A 26742-nucleotide genomic window follows, 5' to 3' on the forward strand; every position below is an offset into this window, starting at 1 on the left:
TCCAACCTACAGCCTTTCTTTGTCCAATAATATTCTTTAAATAATTATTTATCCATTTGGGGTCCGTGTTATTTGATCTGAGTTTTCTGTATGAAATGTTCTGCCTTTGTTCATCAAGTAACTAAATATTAAAATCTTTATGGTAGGCTACTCATATCTCGTGGCCAGGTCATCCCTAGTGGTCATGTTTTGTGAGGTTATCGTTACCAGGTAAAGTGTGATCACCCTCTGTAGGCACAGTATGTGAGGTCAAGTTCTTTACACCCTCTCGTGAGATGATGTTCGCCACCAAACCTAACACTCTCTCTGAGGAAGCTGTGTGCTGAGCAGTAATCACGAACTGACAAGGGGTTTCACTACATTGACCACTAATTTATACAAAAAATGAACATTAAGTTTTGTGACAGAGAAACACCTTTGTTTAAATCCATACAGCAAATAGGTGTGTGAGTTAACTACAGGTAACAAGCGAATTACAGGTAGTGGATTAACTACAGCTAAGATAAGTTAACTATAGATAAAATAAGTTAACAACAGATATGATAAATTAACTACAGGTAAGATAAGTTAACAGGTAAAATAAGTTAACAACAGGTAAGATAAGTTAACTACAGCTAAGATAAGTTAACTACAGGTAAGATACGTTAACCAAGTTAAGTTCATTACAGGTCATATAATTTAACTAATGGTAAGATAAAGGACTCACATATTCCTGGATAATGTCGACAGTCCTCCTAGAGTTCATATCCCATTGGTATTGATAAATTAAATTCCTCATGGCTTCCTGGATGACGGGGAAAGCTTGGGAGTCCTCCAGTCCATGGGCGAGGATATAACCAGATCCAACCAGCAGCATGATGAAGGTGACGACTGTCAACACCTTGTACTGTGGCCAAAAACAGTAAACATTAACGCACCTTGTACTGTGGCCAACAACAGTAAACATTAACACACCTTGTACTGCTTGTACTGTGGCCAAAAACAGTAAACACTAACACACCTTGTACTGTGGCCAACAACAGTAAACATTAACACACCTTGTACTGTGGCCAACAACAGTAAACATTAACACACCTTGTACTGTGGCCAACAACAGTAAACATTAACACACCTTGTACTGTGGCCAAAAACAGTAAACATTAACACACCTTGTACTGTGGCCAACAACAGTAAACATTAACACACCTTGTACTGTGGCCAACAACAGTAAACATTAACACACCTTGTACTGTGGCCAAAAACAGTAAACATTAACACACCTTGTACTGTGGCCAAAAACAGTACACATTAACACACCTTGTACTGTGGCCAACAACAGTAAACATTAACACACCCTGTACTGTGGCCAACAACAGTAAACATTAACACACCCTACTGTACAACAACAGCAAATATTAACACACCTTGTACTGTGCCAACAACAACAGTAAATACACACACCTTTGTACTGTACAACAGTAAACATTAACACACCTTGTACTGTACAACAACAAACATTAATACACCCTGTACTGTGGGCCAACAACAGTAAACATTAACACACCTTGGTACTCAGGCCAAGAAAACAGTAAACATTAACACACCTTGTACTGTACAACAACAGTAAACATTAACACACCTTGTACTGTGGCCAACAACAGTAAAACACTCCTGTACTGTGGGCCAACAACAGTAAACATTAACACACCCTGTACTGTACAACAACAGTAAATATTAACACACCCTGTACTGTACAACAACAGTAAACATTAACACACCTTGTACTGTACAACAAACAGCAAACATTAACACACCTTGTACTGTACAACAACAGTAAAACATTAACACACCTTGTACTGTGGGCCAACAACAGTAAAACATTAACACCTTGCACCAGGCCAACAACAGCAAAACATTAACACACCCTGTACCAGGCCAACAACAACAGTAAACACTAACACACTTCTGTACTGTACAACAACAACAGTAAACATTAACACACCCTGTACTGTGGCCAACAACAGTAAACATTAACACACCTTGTACTGTGGCCAACAACAGTAAACATTAACACACCGTGTACTGTGGCCAACAACAGTAAACATTAACACACCTTGTACTGTGGCCAACAACAGTAAACATTAACACACCTTGTACTGTGGCCAACAACAGTAAACATTAACACACCTTGCACTGTGGCCAACAACAGTAAACATTAACACACCCTGTACTGTGGCCAACAACAGTAAACACTAACACACCCTGTACTGTGGCCAACAACAGTAAACATTAACACACCCTGTACTGTGGCCAACAACAGTAAACATTAACACACCCTGTACTGTGGCCAACAACAGTAAACATTAACACACCCTGTACTGTGGCCAACAACAGTAAACATTAACACACACCTTGTGCACAATGACCAACAACGGTAAACATTAACTTACCTGCTTGTACTGTGGCCAACAACAGTAAACATTAACACACCTTGTGTACTGTGGCCAACAACAGTAAACGTGTACACACACCTTGTACTGTGGCCAACAACAGTAAACATTAACACACCTTGTACTGTGGCCAACAACAGTAAACGATAACACACCTTGTGCTGTGTGGCCAACAACGGTAAACATTAACACCTTGTGCTGTGGCCAACAACAGTAAACGATGCTTACACCCTGTGCTGGCCAACAACAGTAAACATTAACACACCTTGTACTGTGGCCAACAACCAGTAAGCAATTAACACACACCTTGTGCTGTGGCCAACAACAGTAAACACTAACACACCCTGTACTGTGAAGCCAGCAACGGTAAACATTAACACACCTGTACTGTGACCAACAACAGTAAACATTAACACACCTTGTACTGTGGCCAACAACAGTAAGCATTAACACACCTTGTACTGTGGCCGAAAAACAAGCAGTGAAACATTAACACACACCTTATTGCACAATGGCCCGAAAAACAACAGTAAACATTAACACCTTATACTGTGGCCAACAACAGTAAACATTAACACACCTTGTACTGTGGCCAACAACAGTAAACATTAACACACCTGTACTGTGGCCAACAACAGTAAACATTAACACACCTTGTACTGTGGCCAACAACAGTAAACATTAACACACTACATCATGTACTACACTTACAACACAGCTAACAACAGAACACAGCTAACAACGCAACACAAGTAACAACACAACAGCTAATAACAGAACATTTCTAACAACACAAAACAGGTAACAACACAAAAGCTAACAACAACACAATGAAGCTAACAACATAACAGAATGAAGCTAACAACACAACAGAATGAAGCTAACAACACAACAGAATGAAGCTAACAACACAATTAAGAACAACACAACACAGGTAACAAACACAACAAATAACATAACACAGCTAACAACAAAAACACCACACAACACAGCACAACACAACACAGCTAACAACAACACCGCACCACATCACAACACAACATATCACAACACAGCTAACATCACAACACAACAGCACAACACAGCTAACAACACAACACAGCACAACACAGCTAACAGCACAACACAGCTAACAGCACAACACAGCTAACAACACATCACAGCACAACACAGCTAACATCACAACATAACATATCACAACACAACACAACACAACTAACAACACAATACAACACATCACAACACAACACAGCTAACATCACAACACATCACATCACAACACAACACAGCACAACACAGCTCACAACACAACACAACACTACAGAACACAACACAACACAACACAGCTAATACAACACAAATAACACACTCACAACTATGATCATTAAGGTGCTCTTGAAGTAGGCACCGCAACAGGCAAGGAAGGAGGAGACCATGACGAGGGCCGCGGCGACCATCAGGCCAGTGGTCGCGTTCCAGTAGTTGAACATCCCCAGGCCAGGGATGTAGTCACCCATGTCTTTGTCAAACAGGATCCACAGACCCAGGGCGAAGATGGCCGCCCCAGCCATCTGAAAAAGCAAAAGGAGCTAATGTATTTACTTGATGTAAGGAACAGATATACAGGTAATGTAATGGAACCAGAAAGTGCCAGTAGTGATGAAGATATTGATGTACTGTACTGTATTCTTGATAGTGAATTGCTAAAATAATCATTATATTAACTTTCGTTTTTAATTCTGTTTTATCCCGCTTGTGTTATTAGTAATAAATGTTGAAAAACAGTGAAAAATTCAGCAGGATTAAGAGAACTTCATTTTTTAATAAATATTTGTGGGTGCGAATAAATTTGGTACACTGGTAGAAACAGTCAGTTGTCTTGTGACCAGTGTTCAGAATGTATCTCTTAAACACACGTGTCACAATGTTGTTTCCAACACACCAACGACCACTTAGACTAGGGCAGATAGTGGATTACCATTGTCCAGAGTTCTCACAGACACAGTAGGGGGAAAGCTTGTAGTGGATTCCTCCCCTACAAGCACCGAACCTTCTCGAATTCCCCAGCCTACGCCTCCAGCGCCGCCCACGGAGCGGGGGTCAACTATCTACCCACGCCTACCCCCGCCTTATAAGGCCTGACACCGCTGTGAGCACTACAGACACACTGCCAACAAGTGTGAGGCGCAGGAGGACACCTGCTCCCTGTGCGGCAGCCCCGGACACCGCTACACGGTCTGCCCCAACACAGTAAAAAAAAATGCGCTGCCTGTGGCGGCCCACACTCCTCCGCCGATCGGACCTGCCCGAAATGGAAGGAGGAATGCAGGATAGCCAGGGCTCGACTCGACAAGAAACTGAGCTACAAAGAGGCCCTCTTTGCTGTACGCTCCCAAGACAAGAAAAAACAATAGAAAAGAAAAACCAAGAAAAGAAAACCCAAGAAAAGACACCCGCCACACAGAATCAAGAACACCACGAGGCCCGTGGAGCTGAAGCCCACGTGGTCAACCTCACCGTCTCCGACTTCTTCCACACCTATGAGGACATAAGACACGAGGAAGACGAACAACAAGGCCCAAACACGAATGAATGGACACTTCAAGAGAGCAAGAAGAGGAGGAGAGTTAGAAGAAAATCAACATCAAGCTATGGAGAATACCAAGACAGAAGACCAAGACATTTCCTCCACACAAGAAAACAACACACACAATCAAGCCGACCAAGCACTGAGAAACCATGGCCCAACCCAACACGCACCTGACGCTTGACCTGACGCTAACCTGACTGTCCTTAAACATGATATAGGAATAAAGAAAGGAATATATAAGAAATTAAAGGGAGGGGAGGAGCAGCTCAGAAACATGTATAATGAACTATCTAGGAATGTTAAGAAAAATGTAAGGAAAGCAAAGAGAGACGATAAAATCAAAATAGCAAGAGAATCCAAGACGAATCCCAAGGGCTTTTTCCAGGTATATAGGACAAAGGTCAAGGACAAAGTTGGGTCTTTAAAGTCAGGGAGGGGAGAATTGATAAATGGCAGTGAAGAAATAAGCAAAGCATCGAACAGCTACTTCTTATCAGTTTTCACAGATGAAATTTGCGATGAAATCCCGGAGGTGGAACTGATACTTATGGGAAAGGAAGAAGAGAAATTAAAGAATATCACTATCAGAAAAGAGGATGTTCTTAAGAAGATAAATAAACTAAAGAATACAAAATCCCCAGGGCCGGATGAAATTTTCCCTCGAGTCTTAAAAGAGTGTAGGGAACAGATTAGCGGACCCCTCGTAAACTTATTTATAAAATCATTAGACACTGGAGTTGTGCCAGAGTTGTGGAAACAAGCAAATGTAGTACCCATATTCAAAAAAGGAGACAAGAGCATCAGCGTCAAATTACCGGCCGATCAGTTTGACGTCAGTAGTGGGGAAATTTCTTGAATCAATTATAGCAGAAAGCATCCGATCGCATCTAGAGAAAAGCAAATTAATCTACGACTCTCAACATGGGTTTACAAAGGAAAAATCTTGTCTAACAAATCTGCTAACGTTTTTTAGGAAAGTCTTCGAGGTAGTAGATAATGACGAAAATTACGATGTTATTTACTTAGACTTTAGCAAAGCATTTGACAGAGTACCACATCAGAGGCTTCTGAGAAAAATTAAGGCTCATGGTATCGAGGGGAAAGTTTTAAATTGGATAAAATCATGGCTCACCGATAGAGCGCAGAGGGTCAGCGTAGATGGTGTTAAATCTGAGTGGGGCCGTGTAACCAGTGGGGTTCCCCAGGGGTCAGTACTAGGCCCACTCTTGTTCATAATCTACATAAACGATCTAGATACTGGGATCAGCAGTGACATAAGCAAGTTTGCGGATGACACCAAAATAGGGCGGCAAATTAATTCAGGGCAGGATGCAAATGCATTACAGGAGGATCTAAATAAACTGCAGGGGTGGTCTGAAAAATGGCAAATGAAATTCAACACCAGCAAGTGCAGCGTACTTATATTGGAAGAACAAATACTTATAATGTATACAGCCTTAACAACATCAACCTAGAGAAGTCGACTTGTGAAAGAGACCTAGGGGTACTTGTAAGCCCGGACCTACGGCCTAGAAAACAGTGCGTTAATGTTCGAAATAACGCAAACAGAGTATTGGGTTTTATATCTAGAAGTGTAAGTAACAAGAGTGCAGAGGTCTTATTGCAACTATATCTTGCGCTAGTCAGGCCGCACCTCGATTATGCGGTTCAGTTCTGGTGCCCCTATTATAGAATGGATATATATTCACTAGAGTCGGTGCAGCGAAGAATGACAAAAATTATTCCGGGACTTAGAAACCTTCCATATCAGGATAGGTTAAAGAAACTTAACTTGCATTCCCTAGAAAGACGAAGAGTGCGGGGAGATATGATAGAAGTATTTAAGTGGGTGAAAGGAATCAATAAAGGGGATATAGATAAAGTTCTTATAATATCCGAGCAGGATAGGACTCGGAGCAACGGATTCAAGTTGGATAAGTTTAGGTTTAGCAGGGAGATAGGAAGAAACTGGTTCACAAATAGGGTGGTGGACGAGTGGAACAAGCTTAGCAACTTTGTAGTAAGTGCGGGAACTCTGGAAAGCTTCTTTCTCCATCCCATCCTGAATGTGAACCAATATCTCATACCCCTACAAGCTCACCCTTGTCAGCTACGGAAGATACTTAGGTCACTTTCCCCTCAGCGTGTGTGTGGGCAGGGCTGTGTGTGTGGACAGCCTGTGATCATATTATGATTACGGTGGTACACACTGGGTTTTGAGGAACAGAATTCTCACAGTGTTGTTAGGTGTCCTTCCTAACACAGTCACTTGAATGATTATTTAACCAATAGGATAACAACTGCAAATCTGTTGCCTGTTTAATTCGTGAACTGATGCGTGGCTTGAGCACTGTGGTGTGTGTAGGTGCCTGCGAGGCCTACCCTCATGGTCACTCCCCGCCATGTGGCGAGGGTTTGTATAAACAAACTCCCCACCTCACATGGTGCCAGGCTAGATAGTTCTTTTGAAACTGAAATTGACTTTGATACATATCTAACCAGAAAGACACACATCCATTGAGCAAGAACAACAAGTGGAATCAAATGTTTGATAATCTGAGAATACTCCTGCCACCACACCCCTCACTCCCTCCCCTCCGGGGTGGCCTGCTCACATATGTCCCTACCTACCCTCACACTGCTGTAGACGCCAGTTTGCCTTGTCTCATGAGAGGGTTACGCCTCCCAACCACCGCTGAGTCCTTTGGAGTGCCACCAGTCCCCAGCACTCTGACGCAGGCATATAAGTCGAGTCCTGTAACTCCACCATTTCTGAGTTGACTGGAGACCCAGCTACTCGCTTTAACTCTCCTGATGCACTGAGTGAGCCAGGCGACTATGGTGTTGACCTTGACACCAACGGAGAGGATGACTTTCAACGAGTGCAGTCCAGAAACAAGTAGAAGGCCTCAAAGAAAGAAAACCGTAGAGAACAACACCCACAGCCTCAACCCCCCATGAGAGTAAGATTAAACTCCCTGTAGGTACACCTCCTGAAGACAAGTATCGATGGCTGGACGAGGTGGAAGATAAACACCCAGATGCTGAGTTTCAGTTCAGAGTCGGTGCACAAGATCATGTTCTGATTAGAAACGACCCAGCAGTCATACAGGATCTCCTCACTAATAGCATAATTGGAATAGCCATGGAACAATCATCCCAACCATCGAGCAAGAAAACTATCTTAATCAAAGGGCTCGACCAATACCAGCCCCGTACACTACTAGAAGATCATCCCAACTTCAGAAGGACAAAGTGACTCAGGGCCAAGAACGCAGTCGTTGCAGACTGGGTTGGTTCTGTGTGTAAAGGCCTGGGACTTTGGGATATAAATCCCTTGCCAGCCTAATCAGGATCTTATAAAAAGAAAGTCAAGAACCATGGGTTTCCAAGGGGTAACAAACAACCGTTAGAGATTGACATCTCATTACTACGAAAATAAACACAAAAATTGACACTACTCACACAAATATCAAATAAACAATTACGGGAATCAAACAATGTACAGATATTTCCTACGGGCCGGGCCGCGGTGGAATGTTCCGTAAAGCGGTGATCCACTCAGGGGGAAGGTCAAGGGCAGCCTCCTCACTTGGCGCCGGCGTTGGTGGGCGATGTCTTGCCACACAGGAGAGACGCCAGGGCACGGACGGTGAATAGGGCGTGGAGGAAGTGGAGATGACGTGGCAGCCGCGGTAGTAGCTGGAGTAGGTGTCCGGAGTTGACAGCCGAATAGTGAAGGACTGGGGAATCAGCCCACGAGCCCAAGGAACCTCAGATGAGCACACAACCAGAATTTGAACGAACAGCGGGGTGCAAGTACAGCTGTGTTGACGGCTGGGTAACGTCTGATGTGTGCTGGGGCAGCAGCGACCTCCCCCCCCCCCTTAGTAGGGCTGCGAACAAGCAAACGAGCGGCGGACAACCATCCTGCTCGTTACCGCCCTTACACTGTGGGACCCACCCAAATCCATTCAAGTCCGTGGTGCCTCCTACCCGGAGGTGTTACAATGGACGAGTTGACGGTTCTGGGTAAACACAAGAAATACACTCTGCCACGTTCGTAGAGTGATACGGTATACAGTATATAATTTGAAATAAAAGTCAAGTCCTGCTATAATAGTCGAGATAAGTTTATTTCTCCAGAAACAGGGCCGCCATTTGCAATTACGTCACAACCTTCCCTGCAGATGACACAGGGATGGAGATACGAGTCAATTTAAAAGTAATGACATTGTCTGGACTTTGTTTTGAGAATGCCTGATGCTAGGTAAACATGACAACATAATGCTGTTATTGTTTTGGCGATTCACTAATGAACCACTGGGATATATCATCATTTATATTAATTAATGGGTAAAATTTTACTTTAACTACCATAAGTATTTGGGGGTTTAGATTCGAGATAGGCATAAAGGGTAAATGTTAAGTGTTGGTCATCCCTGTACTTAGACATGCAGACTATGCTTTTTTTCTGGTGGTTTGTGATGTGTTATGAACGATTTAGACCTTCATTTCTATCGGAAATCACTAGTTTTGAGTTACTACCCCCCAATCCCTCCTTACTGGTGTATGTTAAGCTAACCTTATAACTCATCATACCCTAACCTAGCCTAAACTAACCTAACCTATCCTAACATATGACCTGTATTTTCTTATACAATAGAAAAATGTTTTGCGACAGAAATCCCGAAGATATAATTTGTCTTATTGTTTCAAGAACTTAATCCCAGATGACCAAACAAAACCAAACTAATACTAATATTGTTTGGAATGTTTATACTATGATATTTGTTGAATGGGCAGCTAATATCCACTGAATTACTTAATGTGCTTAGTAATATCTATATATTCAAAGTAGTATTACTGTGTTGCACGATAAAGCACAATTAATTATCTAATAATATATATTTACAGCCGAGAGCGTTGGACAACTATTTCCAGGGTTCATCAAGGCAGATGAAAGAAAGTTACCAAAAGTAGACGTCATTATGATAGTAGAGTATTATCCAGAACTCGGCCATCCAGCTATGAAGCACGTTAAATTACATCTGTCATCTGATCATCCCCTGGCCATGGTCGTCCCTGGTCCTTCCACAACATTAAATATAGACATCAGTGACGAAACCTTATATTTTCCAGACATGAAATAGAGAACAGTGATGAAAACTTCCATGTTGGAGTTATCGGTCTTTTGCATCATTTAGGCAGCCAGCAAGTAAATACGCACGATGATACTTGAGCAGTAATTTATTTTAACCAAAAATAAGGTATGCCTGTACTTATCAACTTAATACTCACATCAAAATGATCTTCACAACATTAGATGCAGGATTCTGACATGGGGAAACTGTCATCAAGCAGCAAGCCACCATCTCTTTCTTATCTTCTTATCTTTCGGTACTGTGATGAATATTTTGCCTGGTGAGGATTTGTCGGTACTCTTGCACATTGGCACGAAGCACCAACGATTCTTAGTCCTTTCCTTGAACATTGTATATGGCCACAAGTCCTGTATTTCAACTGGTAACAACACATACACCACAACTGGCTGAAACCAGGTCACCTCTCTGCAGCTCGAGAGAACCAGTGACGTCACAACCAATCACAGAGCTTTTCGCAGTCACGTGACTTTTTAACAACTTTAACCCTTAATTTTTACACTTTTTATGACCCAATTTATTAAAAAATATCATTACTATAGTGAATTTAAACGTTTTATTTACCCATTGACCTGCCATCTTACGAAAAAATTCCGTCAACTCGTCCATTGTCAACACTGGGGCTCTGTGGCCCAAGTGTGCCCCTCTTCCAAGCAGTGGTGGGGTCTCTGCTCACGACACAAGCAGTGGTGGGGTCTCTGCTCACGACAATATGCAATACAGGTTTGCAGAGATACAGTTACTTAAAGGGGAACCATTTAACAGAAATCTAAACAAGAAATTAGGTGATCCCACCACTAACACCAATGGTAGGAGACTTGTGGGGTTAACGTGATGCTGGATCGCACTAGGGTGCAGGTGAGAAGGGAACTCAGCTATGGCGTTTTCTATATATATATTTTATATACAGTGCAGTGCTAGGGAGTTGCTGTGTGGTGAGGAGCTTGTTATGCGGAGGTCTTGTCTGTGCGAGAGCGATGAGCAGAATGCCTTTCACAGCGAGGCTGTTGGCTTATATACACGTCCACCGGAAGTAAGCATCGCTTTTGGCCGACCCCACGCGCAGTCTAGACGGCTAGGCTTGTCAGAGAAACTTCGTCGCGGGATCGGCTGATCAGCGACTAACGGCAGCGGCAGTTGTAGGGGTGAGTATTCACTACAATACTCCCCCTACCCTCCGAGCACTGCAGAAAACTTGTCGGCAGGGTTGTATTCGACATGTGAAACATAACGGGTGGGGGTGTGAACCACTCGGCCGCTACGGGTGACGACTCCATCTAGGGACACGAGATCTGTGGGAGAAGCAGAGGGAGAAGGAGGGTTGTGGATAAGAGAAGGTTGAACAGGCGAGGAATGTGGTGCTTCTCTCGCGGCAGGTGCAAAGTCTTCAGGGGCGCCGGGTTGGGTGTCTGGGTCCATAGGTCCGGATGCAGGATTGTCATCAGGAGCAGGGTCCCCGTCAGGAGCAGGGTCCGTATCAGGAGCAGTAGGTACCTGAGGATGAAAAGAGGGTATGCAGAAATGTGGGCAGACTGGTGCAGGTGGTTTGTTGGGGGTAATGCTGGGCTGGGGGCCCATCGGGTAAGGTGGCCGGCTTCACTCCGTCGATGCTGACGGTGTCGTGTGTGCCACTGTGAATGATCGTCAGGAACTTCGCTGACCGTGCAAAAACCGGGAAGGGTCCGTCGTAGGGACGTTGAAGTGGGTTGCGGTGAGCATCGCGCCTGATGAAGACATACTCGGCGTTGAGTAGTGCAGGAAGGATGTGTTCAGGGCGATGGGAAGGCTGGCGTGGAGCAGTAGCTTTGAATGCAGAAACTGCTTGTCATAGTGCTTGCAGTAGGTCGTGACGGGCAGCAGGAGTGAAGTGGTCGAGGTCAGGAGTAAGTGAGAAGTCCCCGGGTAGGTGAAAGGGTTCGCCTAGGGTGAAATCCTCTGGGCTGCAGTCATATCTTCTTTGTGTGATGCACGGATGCCAAGGAGCACTAAGGGTAGAGCATCCGTCCAGCTGTAGGGGTCGTGCTGTGCCTTGATGGTGTCCTTCAGCTGCCGATGAAACCGCTCTACCATGCCGTTGGATTGAGGGTGGTAAAAAGTAGTGCGGTGTCTGGAAGTGCTGAGGAACTGCAGGAGACTATGCCAGAGGTGAGACTCAAACTGGACTCCTCGGTCCTCGGTCAGTGATGACAGTCGTGGGAGGACCGAAACGGGGGACCCATCAGACAGGAAGGTGCGGACGGCTGATTCTACTGTAGCATTAGACATGGGAATGGCTTCTGTCCACCTGGTTAAACGGTCAATGCAGGTGAAGATGTAGGTGTTGCCGCAGGATGATGGAAGAGGTCCCACGATGTCGAGGTGTACTACCTGGAAGTGTCCTTTAGGTACAGGAAAGGTTTCTAAGGGAGCACGTGTGTATCGATGTATCTTAGAGGACTGGCAAGCCAGGCACTGGGCAGCCCATTTCCGAGGGCCAGACGACACGTTGCGTGAGAAGGTGCTGGGAGGCCCGGACACCTGGGTGGCTGACCCCATGGATGCGGTCGAAGATGGCGCGGCGGTGGATGTAAGGCACGAATGGTATAGGCTGCCCACAGGACATGTCGCACCACAACTTAATGTTCGTGCCGGGAATGGGGAGTTCTTGGAGAGCGAGACCTAAGGGAGATGTCTAGTATGCTGCAAGGTCTTCGTCGTTCTCTTGAGCTACGGCGAGCTGTCTGTAATCCATGGGTGACGATGAGGGAAGAATGCTGGATATACAACGAGAGAGGGTGTCGGCGATCTCGTTATGGCTGCCCTTGATGTGTTGGATGTCGCTGGTGAACCCCGAGATGTAAGCCAAGTGGTGAAGAACACGAAGTGTATGTGTCTGGGAGGCTGAAGCGAAGGCGTGAACGAGGGGCTTGTGATCAGTGAAGATGGTGGACTGACGGGCCTCGAGGAAGTGCTGGAAATGCTTGACAGCAAGATATATGGCCAGGAGCTCTCGATCGAAGGCACTGTACTAGAGTTGAGGTGGTTGAAGCAGCTGTGAGAAGGCAATGGGCATGAGAGTTCCGTTGATATCCTGTTGTAAGACGGCTCCCACGGCAGTAGAAGCGACTGTTGTGAGAGTGGTCCGGGCGTTGGGAGCAGGGCGAGACATCTTGGGGATGTCAGCAGACTGGCCAATGAAGCGGTGGTAGTAGTTGACTAAACCCAGGAATTCTCGGAGCTTCTTCACTGTTTCAGGTCTGGGGAACTCCTTTATGGCAGTTACCTTCTGTGGTAGGGGTTGGATGCCGCTCGACGAGACTCTGTGATGGAGGAAGTCGATGGATGAAGTCGATGGAGGAGGCTCCGAAGACGCACTTGGCGGGATGAACTTTCATGTTGTTGTTGTTCTGCAGGCATTGGAGAAGGAGCTGTAGGTGGTGGTGATACTCGGCAGGCGTCGAAGATGCGACGAGAATGTAGTCTATCTAGACAGTGACAAAGTCGAGGTCGCGAAGCATGTGGTCCATGTACCTCTTGAAGGTCTGAGCTGCATTGCATAGTCCAAAACTCATGAAGGCATACTCGAAGAGACCAAACAGAGTGGTGAGGGCAGTCTTCTGGATATCTGCAGGCTACCACTGGAATCTGATGGAAGGTACGCTCCAAGTTGATCTTCGAGAAGATGGTCTTGCCGGGGAGTTTGTGGAGGAAGTAATGGACATGTGGGATAGGGTACCTGTCAGGTTTGGTGACGAGGTTCAGGGCTCTCTAGTCACCACATTTCCTCCAGTCGTTGGATCATGGCTTTGGAACCATGTGAAGAGGAGATGCCCAGGAACTCTTTGAAGGTCGAATGATGCCGTCTTGCAGGAGTCTGTTGAATTCCGCCTTGGCTGCGTTGAGGAGTTCAGGGCGAAGGGGTGAGAAGACTGGAGGTCCTGTAGTATCGATGTGGTGGAAGATTCTCGACTTAAGTGGTGGTGGAAAGACTCGGGGTGAGAAACGTTTCTTGAACTCCTTGAGCAGGGAGGAGAACTCGTTGGACGGAGAGAGGCAGGTGATAGTGTCGGCGACTGCAGCACGTGTACCCCGGATCATGTGTGCTGTAGGCTCATGGATGAGGCAGAGGTTGCTTGGGTCGACGACGAGTTTGTGGAAGGTGAGGAAGTCGAAGCCAAGGTTGGGTTGAGAGACATCTGCCATCACAAAGGACCAGCGCTGAGTCTTGGAAAGACCAAGGTCTAAGGCGAGGGTGTGTGCGCCGTAGGCAGCGAAGAGGTCATATGAGGGTTGCTTTGATGTGTCTTGCGGTGAGGGAGGGATGATGCTGACCGATGCCACGTGTAAACGAGGAATTTCCTGCCGGAGATGTGGTCGGTGACATGCATCAGTGAGACACCTGAAGTGACGGAGGTTGTGGCGTCTACCAATCCCCGTCGATGCCGTTTCCCGAGTAGTTGCAGGGAGCCTCAAAACGTCTAGCGTTAGCACCGAAGCGTTGATGGTACCAGCATAGGGTAGGTGCACTGTTTTGGGAGCTGGCGGCGGCGTCCGAGGCAGGACGAAGACGTCGGGGTTGGTGGGACACAGTGCGTGGGGCAGGAACAGGAGCAGCAGCAGGCATGGAGGAGCAGAGCTGCTCGAGGGTGTCCATCCTGCGGTGTAGAGACTGGAGCAGGACCCTCATGTCTTGTGAGGTGTTGCTCGTCAGAGGAGCGTTGATCCGGTTGACAAAATCGGAGGAAAGTGACAGTGTGGCCGCCGAGTTGTCCGCGGCAGCAAGGCGCACAGCAGTGTATTCATGGAATACTCTGTCTGCCGTGGCTGCGTTGGTCGCCGGGGTTGTAGAGTAGTCCAGTGCGGACAGGGCGAGGCGAACTTCTGCAGGGAGCTTCTGAGTGTGAAGCTGGATAGTGTCAGGAAGCCTGTCTGTGTGGCGGGAGTTCAGTCTCCACATCTCGTCCCAGAGGCGTGCAGGCGTTGAGTTGCCGAGGGAGAGACCGGATAGGTCTTGCAGGAAACTGGTGTCAGACCGCTGGTATCGCCTCTTGAGAGCATCTCGTAGAGCTGCGAGCTTGTTGTCATCTGGGGTCTTTGCGATGACTTCTGTAACTTGTGTGGCGACTTCTGTGGGCAGGGAAGAAACCAGGGCGACGTACTTCTGTTCGTCTGTAGCTGTGGAGCCGTTGAGAGCTGCCTCCGTGTGGATTTGCCAGTCTTCAAAGTCGTGATTGAAGACTGGAAGAGTGATCCGTTTCTCATCCAACCTGCGTGAGTGCGTTACTCCGGGGGTAACCATTGTGGGGTTAACATGATGTTGGATCGCACTGGGATGGAGGTGAGAAGGGAAACTCAGCTATGGCGTTTTATATATATATATATATATATATATATATATATATATATATATATATATATATATATATATATATATATATATATATATATATATATATATATATATATATATATATATATACACAGTGCAGTGCTAGGGAGTTGCTGTGTGGTGAGGAGCTTGTTATGCGGAGGCCTTGTCTGTTTGAGAGCGCCGAGCAGAATGCCTTTCACAGCGAGGATGTTAGCTTATATACACGTCCACCGGAAGTAAGCGTCGCTGTTGGCCGACCCCACAAGCAGTCTAGACGGTAAGGCTTGTCAGAGAAACTTCGTCGCGGGATCGGCTGATCAGCGACTGGCAGTGGCAGTCGTAGGGAAGAGTATCCACTACAGATTTATCTCACTTCTCAGCTCATATGAAGATGCTCACGTTATAGGTAATAATAAACGAACACACATCTATGGCGGGGCTCTAGACAAGTGTATTGGCTTTAATCTATCATACACAGCTCATAGGTCTGATGTTGTCACTGATCTTATGTCTGATCACAACCCAAGCCAAGCCATTATACTATACATGTAGTCAATGCCACCCCCACTGGCAGTAAACTCAACAGATGTAGACTCACAGTCAAGCACGAACATGAAAGCCAGTTCATAGACTTCATCTATGACTGACAACTACCAAAGTCTGAATGATGATCTGACAGATAGGACTTATACATACTTCACGAACAATGCCTCCACCAAAAAATGGAGAAAACGTGGTCAGCATAATGGGAACAGCAGTGCTATGATGACCCCAAACTGAAAAAAAACTTAGGGCTAGGGTTGTAAACAAATTAGAACATCTCAAATGCTAATGCTGTATCAAGCCTCCCTTTGCTTCCGCCAGGGAACGTGTAAGCGAACTCAGTCAAAATGCATGGATAAACATATGTCAACAGCCTGAACCAACATACTTCCCTCAGTAAAGCCTGGAAAGATATAAACACAATCAGAGGTAAAAACAGTAGAGTCTCATCCAAACTAATAACAAAGTGGGCTCAAGCCTCCAGCTATGACATGTTACCAACTAGGACTCGAGGACTCCTTGATGCAAAGTCTGTAGAGAGAAGTAATCTCATTAACTTTATACTGGGCAAACAGCACTGAGTGGGAGCTTGACGCCGCCCTCGCCAGGGGTAGGTCTACTTCCCCTGGAGAGGACGGAGTCACCTACAATATTGTTGGACTCCTAAGGCGTGTGCCGGGCAATACATCATGGACCAAGATTATTATTGTACCAAAGCCGGGACAGCCTGATGCCTTTCGTCCCGTATCACTAACCAGCTGCCTGTGTAAAACCTATGAGAGGAGGGTTCTTGGCAGACTCTTATATAGAATCAGATAACACAAATCTCCTAACATAAATGGCTTAACCCATGGTAAAGGTGTACATAATGCATCACCACATTCATACCTGTGCATGGTGATGAAAGGCACAGATACACCACATTTCTTGACCTAAAAGCTGCATTTGATATTGCCAATAGGCAACTGATATTGTACGAACTAGCCAAAATGGATATAGGAGGTAGGCTGTTACACTGGATAAGTAGTTACCTAACCAACAGAAGGGCTGCTGTACTGTTTCAGGGTTACAAAGGTGAAGTTAAATATATGCAACTTGGCACCTCCCAAGGTGGAGTACTGAGTCCCACTTTGTTCAGTATCTCAATCAGCTATTCTGATGATATTCTTGTTCATACTTAAACTCATCGTGAAATGCAAACCACCCTGAACCATGTACACGCAGCCTATTAGAACCTCGGTGTTATTATCTACACTGAGAAAACTAAGGTGTTCAACAAACAAGCTGGTAACCGCAAACGCGGCCCCGCCAAGTTCAAGATAGGTAACAACACTATTGACTATGTTTCTTCTTTTAAATATCTTGGTGTTTCCGTCCCTTGTACCCTACCTGCCATACAACAGCTAACCCGCCAATGTACTGACAGACTGAAACCTCTTAGAAGTGTAGCGGGGTACAGCCCACACTATGGTGCTAATATTAGAATTGTTATAACAATGTTCCTAGGATATATAAGATCTCTGATAGATTACCACGCACCTCATGATAGCCCTGAGGCTCTTGCGTGGTGATCCTGATAACATTGTTTCCTTAAAATTGTAAGAATGTATGAACCATGGGACTGGTGAATCTAAATGGATCCAAACTACAGCTACACATATGAAGATGTTTGGACTAGACCATCTGTACAAAGTTGAGACACAACAGCGCTTCCTGCCACCCTGGCGGACAGTTCCCTTCGATATCACAATACCGACATATCCGCCTAAAAGATTAATTATACAAATATTTATCTCCAACACACTGCCAAAGTGAGAGCTCTTGAACACACACACTCTACAGACTGATGATAATATCACACAGACCATCTACACTGATGGATCTCTTAACACCGCCTGTGGGAGGGCTGGAAGTGCTATTGTTGTGACTCAACCTGACGGTAATATAATTGAGAAAGGAATTAGAATTAACAACTGAGCATCCACTCTACAAACTAAATTAGTTGCCATACTCACAGCTATTAAATTCATTGAAACCACTGTTACTGACAGTCTCATCATCACTGACTCTCTATCCTCACTACTTGCCCTTGACACCCTCAACTCAAGGTGTCACGCTCTTGTCTCTGAAGCCAAACACAAATATGCGTGCCTTGTTGACCGGGGTGACAAGGTCAAACTTTTGTGGATCCCCTCTCACATAGGCCTCATAAAACATGACAGAGTTGATGCCCTCGCCAATCTCGCGCCTAACAAACACACTGTTGAATACAAGTGCAAACAATTTGCACAAGCACAAGTAAATCCATTGTTTACCATGATGAGATGTATCACGTAAAGCAAGTATATGGAGCAAATAACAAGATCACTAGATTACAAGATGCTGTAACCAATAGACCAAGGAATATCCCTCAAGCAGATGTGAACACAACTAAATGTAAAGTGTGTGGCCAGACATATGGCCACACACTCCAGCACTACGTCCTCGACTGTGTGAAGATAGAACACTTAATCTCTAATGACATGATAGCGGACATATTAAGATTGTATCCTCTTTTCTGCACTAAGTAACTTTATCAGTTCCCATTTATAGAACGAAACACACAATGTACGTGAATACTTCTCACACAAATGTGAATAACAAAGTGTGCGGCCAGACATACTGCCTCACACGCCTGTACTCACGCAGCTGTGTGTGTGTAGTGGTGGTGGGTGTGTATTGGTGGAGGGTGTGTAGTGGTGGTGGGTGTGTAGTGGTGGTGGGTGTGTAGTGGTGGTGGGTGTGTAGTGGTGGAGGTGTGGTGGTGGGTGTGTATTGGTGGTGGGTGTGTATTGGTGGAGGTGTGTAGTGGTGGGTGTTGGTGGTGGGTGTGTAGTGGTGGTGGGTGTGTGGTGGTGGGGTGTGGTGGGTGGGTGTGGTGGTGGGGTGTGTGTGTGGGTGGTGTGTGTGGTGGTGGTGTGGGTGGTGGTGGGTGTGTGGTGGTGGAGGGTGTGGTGTGGGTGTGTGGGTGGTGGTGGTGTGTGGGTGGTGGTGTGGTGTGTGTGTGTGGTGGTGGTGTGTGTGGTGGTGGGTGTGGTGGTGGGTGTGTAGTGGTGGTGTGGTGTGTTGGTGGTGTGTGTGGTGTGGTGTGTGGTGGTGTGTGTGTAGTGGTGGGTGTGTGGTGGTGGTGGTGTGTGTGGTGGTGGGGGTGGTGGTGGGTGTGTGGTGGGTGTGTAGTGGTGGTGGTGGGTGGTGGTGGTGGTGGGTGTGGTGGTGGTGGTGGGGTGGTGGGTGTGGGTGTGTGGTGGTGGGTGTGTAGTGGTGGTGGGTGTGGTGGTGTGGTGGTGTGGTGGTGGGTGTGGTGGTGGGTGTGGTGGTGTGGTGGGTGTGGTGTGTGTGGGTGGTGGTGGTGGTGTGTGGTGGTGGTGTGTGTGTGTGGGTGTGGGGTGGTGGTGTGTGGTGGTGTGTAGTGTGGTGGGTGTGTAGTGGTGGTGGTGTGTGTGGTGGTGTGTGGTGGTGTGTAGGGTGTGTGTGTGGTGGTGGTGGGTGTGTAGTGGTGGTGGTGGGTGTGTGGTGGTGGTGGGTGTGGTGTGTGTGGGTGTGGTGGTGGTGGGTGTAGTGGTGGTGGTGGTGTGTAGTGGTGGTGGTGGTGGTGGTGTGGTGGTGGTGGTGGGTGTGTGTGGTGGTGTGGGTGTGTGGTGGTGGTGGTGTGTGTGTGGTGGTGTGGGGTGTGTAGTGGTGTGGTGGTGTGTGTGTGGTGGTGGGTGTGTAGGTGGTGGGGGTGTGTGTGGTGGTGTGTGTGTGTGTGGTGGTGTGTGTGGTGGTGTGTGTAGTGGTGGTGGTGGGTGTGTAGGTGGTGGTGTGTGTGTGTGGTGTGTGGTGGTGGTGTGGGTGTGTAGTGGTGTGTGTGTAATAATATTAATAATTAACGGTTTATTGAAAAAGTTCTGCAGCCCGAAGGCTGAAAATATACATTGGGCATAAATGACTTATTACATACATTGGTGGTTTAACAAAAGCCTTCATTAGAGAAAGGTAAAGGAACATACAGTGAACATACAGATTAATGTAGGTGTTGAACAGCAAAAACGTAGTGTAGTAACTCCCTCCCAGATGGTGTTAGGAGGGACCTCACGTGGTGTAGTAGTTCCCTCACAGATGGTGTTATGAGGGGCCTCACGTGGTGTAGTAATTCCCTCACAGATGGTGTTATGAGGGGCCTCACGTGGTGTGGTAATTCCCTCACAGATGGTGTTATGAGGGGCCTCACGTGGTGTAGTAATTCCCTCACAGATGGTGTTATGAGGGGCCTCACGTGGTGTAGTAATTCCCTCACAGATGGTGTTATGAGGGGCCTCACGTGGTGTAGTAATTCCCTCACAGATGGTGTTATGAGGGGCCTCACGTGGTGTAGTAACTCCTTCACATATGGTGTTATGAGGGGCCTCACGTGGTGTAGTAATTCCCTCACAGATGGTGTTATATGAGTGAGGTGTGGTTCCAGGCCTTCCTATCGTAGACGGATTAACACATCGCTGGTAGTTGGGTCTCACGGGCCGTTATCACTGGGTACCTGGGACCTCACTGTGTGAAAGGTCAACTTGGGTACCACTGTTACTGTTGAGTTGTTCTCACTGACTTAAGCACTGTTCACCACTGTTCACCTCTGTTTAACACTGGTTCCATTTCTTTCCAAAATGATATAGTAACTTCTGGCGTGAACTTGTTGATATTCCGGTGGGGAGGAGGGGGGTTCAGGGGAGGGAGTTGGTATGGGCCAACATAACAGTTGACCTGGCTGCTCCGAGAGGAGCGCCAGGTACGTCTTGACCCTTCGGTGGTCAAGGATGTGGTGGTGGGTGTGTAGTGGTGGTGGGTGTGAAGTGGTGGTGGGTGTGTAGTAGTGGTGGGTGTGTAGTAGTGGTGGGTGTGTAGTAGTGGTGGGTGTGTAGTAGTGGTGGGTGTGTAGTAGTGGTGGGTGTGTAGTGGTGGTGGGTGTGTAGTAGGTGTGTGGTGGTGGTGTGTGTAGTGGTGGTGGTGGTGGTGGGTGTGGTACTGGTGGTGGTGGGTGTGTGGGTGGTGGTGGTGGTGTGTAGTGGTGGTGGTGGGTGTGTGTAGTGGTGGTGGTGGTGGTGGGTGTGAGTGGTGGTGGTGGTGGTGTGTGTGTGGTGGTGGTGTGGTGGTGTGTGTAGTGGTGGTGGTGGGTGTGTAGTGGTGGTGGTGGGTGTGTAGTGGTGGTGGTGGGTGTGTAGTGGTGATGGTAGGTGTGTAGTGGTGGTGGGTGTGTGGTGGTGATGGTGGGTGTGTAGTGGTGGTAGGTGTGTAGTGGTGGTTTAGTGTGTATGGTGGTGGTGATGAAGAGTGTTATGGTTGTGGTGGTAGAGGGTGTGTAGTGGTAGAGGGTGTGTGGTAGAAGTGTTAGGTGTGTGGTGATGGTGGTGGATGTATGGTAGCGGTAGGGGCATATGCTGGTAACCTTACTGAAGTAGGAGAAGTGGAGGAAATAAAAAAGTTGTGGGTCCTGGTAACATCACGTGATCCACTTTCACTTAACCCCAGCAGAAAGGTCACTCCTTGCACTACCACCTACACCGGGAGGAATGGAAACGACCAATCCAGAGGAGATTGCTGCCACCGAACATCATAACTCAGTCAAGCTCACGGCAGCCCCCACTGAGCACATAATAGCTCAGAAAGCAACAAGTGAGGTGGATATCAACGAATTAAACAAGATTCGGTCCATTACGACAGAACGACAGCACACCCAAAGTGATAAACTGCAACAACTGATGCTGCAGTTGCCAAAGAACTTGAAAAAAGTAGCTATACCACAGGAGGTGGGTACCTCGAACTGGCTAACATTGTTACCGATAAAGGCAAACTGATCCAGCCTTAATAAACAAGAATTCACAGATGCCATTGCTCTAAGGTACGGTAGGCCAGTAGGTTTACCCTCCCAATGCGTGTGTGGCTCATCCTACAACATTGACTACGCCATTGTGTGTAAGAAGGGGGCTTCATATGCATGAGGCATGGCTAAGTAAGGGATCTAACAGCAAATGAACTGAAGAAAATCTGCCATAACGTCATAGTGGAACCGAACCACCTTCCTTTGGCTGGTGGGAACCTCCATCACAGGACTTCAAACACATCCAATGAAGCCTGTGTGGACGTCAACGCTCGAGAATTCTGGATGCGAGGACAGCGAGCCTTCTTTATTATGAGAATTTTTGACCCCATGACCACTGTCACCGTTACTTGTCTCTTGAGGCTGCACACAAGAGGAATGAGAACAACAAGATTAGGGCGTATGAATAGAGAATTCAGAATGTAGATCGTGGCAGCTTCACCCCTCTGGTGTTCACAACCTCTGGCGGGATGGGACCAATTGCAAGAAGTTTCTATGCAAGACTGGCCTAGGTGTTATCCGAGCAGAAGCAGCAGCACAGAAGCAACTTTGCAGCCTGGTTGAGTTGTCGACTGTCCTCCTCTCTCCTTAGGTCTGCATTGCTTTACCTCAGGGAACAAGATCTTTGGCCCCAAAGCCAGCAACAGTTGTAGATATTGATTTCAAGACAATAGTCACTGAATGCTGTATAGATCTGTGGTTTAACTAATTCAACACAGCTAGGATAGCTACTTATGAATTAGGATATTAAATTTTAAGGTAATAAAATGGCGGCGAAGGTGTGGCTATAGGGGGAGGATGGAGGTAGTGTTAGTTGTGGTGGTAGTGGTAGTAGTGTTGGTAGTAGTTGTAGTATCCTTGCACTACCACCGAGACTGGGAGGAATGGGATTGACTAATCCAGTGAAGCTTGCCGCCACAAACATCAGAACTCTGGCAAGCTCATGGCAGCTCTCACTGAGCACATAATAGATCAGAATGCAGCAAGTCAATTGGATACCAATGAATTAAACAAGATTCGACAGTACATTACGACAGAGCGGCAACACACCCAACGTGATAAACTTGAAAAAAAAAAGTAGCTATAGCGCAGGAGGTGGGCGCCTCGAACTGGTTAACAGCATTACCGATTAGGGCAAAAGGCTTCATCCTTAATAAACAAGAATTCACAGATGCTATTGCTCTAAGGTACGGTAGGCCAATAGAAGGTTTTCCCTCCCAATGCGTGTGCGGCTCATCTTATGACAGCGACCACGCCATGGTGTGCAAGAAAGGGGGCTTCGTATGCATGAGGCATGACGAAGTAAGGGATCTAACAGCAAATCTACTGAGGGAAATCTTCCACGACGTCATGGTGGAACCGCCCCTCCTTCCACTGGACGGTGAGAACCTCCGTCACTTGACTTCAAACACATCCAATGAAGCCTGTGTGGACGTCATTGCTCAAGGATTCTGAACGCGGGAACAGCGAGCCTTCTTTGATAAAAGGATTTTTGATCCCATGGCCGCATGTCACTGTAACCTAGCTCTCGATGCTGCACACAGGAGGAACGAGAACGACAAGATTAGGGCATATGGGGAGAGAATTCAGAACGTCGATCAGGGCAGCTTCACTCCTCTGGTGTTCACAACCTCTGGCGGGATGGGACCAAGTGCAAGATGCTTCTACGCCAGACTCGCGGAGGTGTTATCTGAACAGAAGCAGCAGCCCAGAAGTTACGTTACAGCCTGGTTGAGATGTCGACAGTTCTTCTCTCTGCTTAGATCAGCATTGCTTTGCCTCAGGGGAACGAGAGCATCGGCCCCAAAGCCGACAACAGTCGCAGATATCGACTTTGAGGCAACAGTCACTGAATGCCGCATAGATCTGCAGCTCAACTAACTCAACACAGCTAGGGTCAGTGCCGGATTTAGACCTGTGGAGGCCCATGGGCAGCCTCTTTGTGGAGGCCCCCCTCATTATAACTACCCAAGAGGGTGGGGTGGCGAGTGAAGCGAGCCTAAACATCTGGGAGTTCCGGGGAGGGCTGTAAGCCCCCCGGGAAAATTTTGAAATTTGAACACTTCTTTGGAGAATTTTGAAGCCATATGCAGTTATATTGAGGAACTCAGAAAATAGAGAAATTTTTAATTAACTGTATATTTATTGATAGTGTATGGACGGACACCTAATTTTTCGTTATAATTAAAAGAGTAACACAAATTGGCCGTTTGCTTTTTGCTACTTTGTGGAGAGGTTAATTGATCACTTAACTCCCTGGAACATTTGGACGCCAGCATATTTTTAAAATTTTGAATTTTGGGTAAGATTATGACCTCTCCCTCTGACTTCTCCCAGTCCCACCCCTAAAACTCGCCGTCAGTTCGCCTCCTTTTCACCATTGACTATACTGTGTTATACTGTATATACTGATCGTGGAACTGACAGAAACCGTCATTGACATAATTAATGTACTCAAAATACGTAAAAATAACTCAACTTACTTGCAGCCAATCGACCTGTAGTATCTTAAAGCACAATTATATATGTGAACATATATTCTAAGAGCACACCCACCCACACTCAAGCACAAGCATCAATCGACTCTCTCTCACTCGCACTCTCACTGAACATTTGCAAGACATGTTCTAGGAAATGACAACTGACAAGATCATTCATCACTGAGCGGCGACGACTTCACTCAACAAGCACACATGACATTTCTCTCTTTCATTTTACATCTGCAAGACATGTTTATGTCTACTCGTGGGAAGTTCACGAATCATGGGCGACGCAAGTCTCCTCTTTAATTGACAGACACATGACAACCGATGTGCAGATACTACACGACCCAACCCCCTCCGACCGACTGTCAACAAACACAGCGCCCTGATGGTATTCATAATGGAAGTAATAATGAAAAAATTTATTTTATTTTTTTTAATATCAATTTCGTTATTCCATGTAGTTCATTTTTAATCAATATATGTTTGTGGAATTCTAAATATATTATTAGCAACACAAACAATAGCATTCATTAAAAATATACGGTTCATAGGAAAACCAGGTATTCATGAATTTCAAGGAGTAGCTAGCCTAATTTCTATCACGCTTCTTGCTGAACATAGTTTTACGTGATGGAATAGATAAAAAAATGAATTTTAAAGAATGAAAATAAAAATAATCCAAATAAATAAAATATTGCAATATGTGGAGGCCCCTGGGTAGCTGCCCACTTTGCCCACTCCTGAATCCGGCCCTGACTACATTGTACATACAGAGGCAACTGAATTACATGGACGGAGAGAGGCTTAAATATACAGGGTGACCTTACTAAACATGAGGTCAGGTCATAATCATGACATCCACTAATCCGCACACCATCACCCATGCAGAGGAGCTTAAGAGAAAGGGCGACGTGACTAGTCAAGTCAGGTCAAAAATATGGGACCCACTAAATATCTATCCTACATCTAGCTCTAAGGTTTTCAAAGCATTTTTAACCTTGGGCCACTGTCAAATAAATTTATGCAACATATTATCAGTTTTGTACTGACCATCACTAAGGTTTATGGAATTTAGTTCCCTAATCAAACTAGCTTCAACCAGAAGTCTTTCTGTGACACATGATGATTTGTACACTTCTAGGCTTTTTTCGCAATCAGTGGGATGATTATTATCCCTAACATGAACGAACAGTGCACTGCTTTCAGATGCTGTTCTGATATTGTAGTTGTGCTGTTTGATTCGGAGTTGCAATGCTTTTCCTGTCTGTCCTACATAATTTTCATTACATTTGCTACATGGAATACAATAAACACTTCCATTTACATTCAAAGTTGGACTATTCATGATTAATATATTGGTAATGGTTGAGTCATAGTTAAAAACAACAATAATATTTAATAATTTAAGGGATTGAACTAACGGGACAAATTCATTGCGATAAGGCAGTCAAAATATTCTTAAGTGTAGGAATTTGGCTGGATTGAGTAGAATGAAAGGATTTTTTAGCCCTTTTAAAACAATGATCAACAAACAATGAAGGGTACCCAAGTTTTTGTGCAATGGAACGAATGTGTTTCAATTCTTCATCAATAAATTCAGCGTCACAAATACGCAAACACCACAAAAACATAGCAGAAAAAACTGACATTTTGATAGACTCCAGGTGACACGATAAAAAATGTATGAAACTGTCTACCTGTGTAGGCTTTCTGTACACCTTAAATTTATAGTTATGGCCATTTCTAATGATAAGCATATCAAGAAATGGAAGGGATCCATTTATTTCTTTCAATTTTGAATGTAATACTAGGAACAAGATTATTAAGCTTGTCTAAAAATTCCAATGGGTCACTGTTTCTAGGCCAATGACAAAAAACATCATCCAAATATCTATACCATGGAGGAATAAAGTCCACTATATTGGGTAGTAATCTAGCCTCAAAAAAATCCATATAAATACAGGCTAGAGGAGCAGAAAGACAATTACCCATGATCATGCCAAATATTTGCTTGTAAAACTTCCCATTTGCTCTAAACACATTGTCAGTAACACATAACTTTATCAATTTGAGGAAAGTATCATGTCCAATAGTCAAATCTAACAGTTGTAATTTATCTTTAAGAAATGAAAGTAGGTCTTTCACAGGTACTCTAGTGAAAAGTGAATTTACATCAAAACTTATTAATTCGCAAGGTTCCTTGTGTTTCTTGAGTTTATCAATTAAATCACTGCTGTTGTGTATATGTGAATTAGATATTTGGCCTGTAAGAGGGGATAGCATCTTTACCAACTT

At 45.6% G+C, this 26742-nt stretch overlaps 1 protein-coding gene across 1 annotated transcript in view; it reads right to left on the minus strand.

Moving 5' to 3' along the window:
- Window positions 1-26742, minus strand: part of LOC121869747 (tetraspanin-2A-like) — a 47155-nt gene that overhangs the window by 11932 nt on the left and 8481 nt on the right. Inside the window, exons 2-3 of the mRNA XM_042371319.1 lie at window positions 3803-4000; window positions 707-886 (exon numbers count right to left, since the gene is read on the minus strand). Of these exons, the coding sequence (XP_042227253.1) occupies window positions 707-886; window positions 3803-4000 (378 nt within the window). The remainder of the gene's footprint in view (window positions 1-706; window positions 887-3802; window positions 4001-26742) is intronic.

The sequence above is a fragment of the Homarus americanus genome, unplaced genomic scaffold (assembly GCF_018991925.1).
Source record: "Homarus americanus isolate GMGI-L3 unplaced genomic scaffold, GMGI_Hamer_2.0 scaffold23578, whole genome shotgun sequence".
NCBI lineage: Eukaryota > Metazoa > Arthropoda > Malacostraca > Decapoda > Nephropidae > Homarus > Homarus americanus.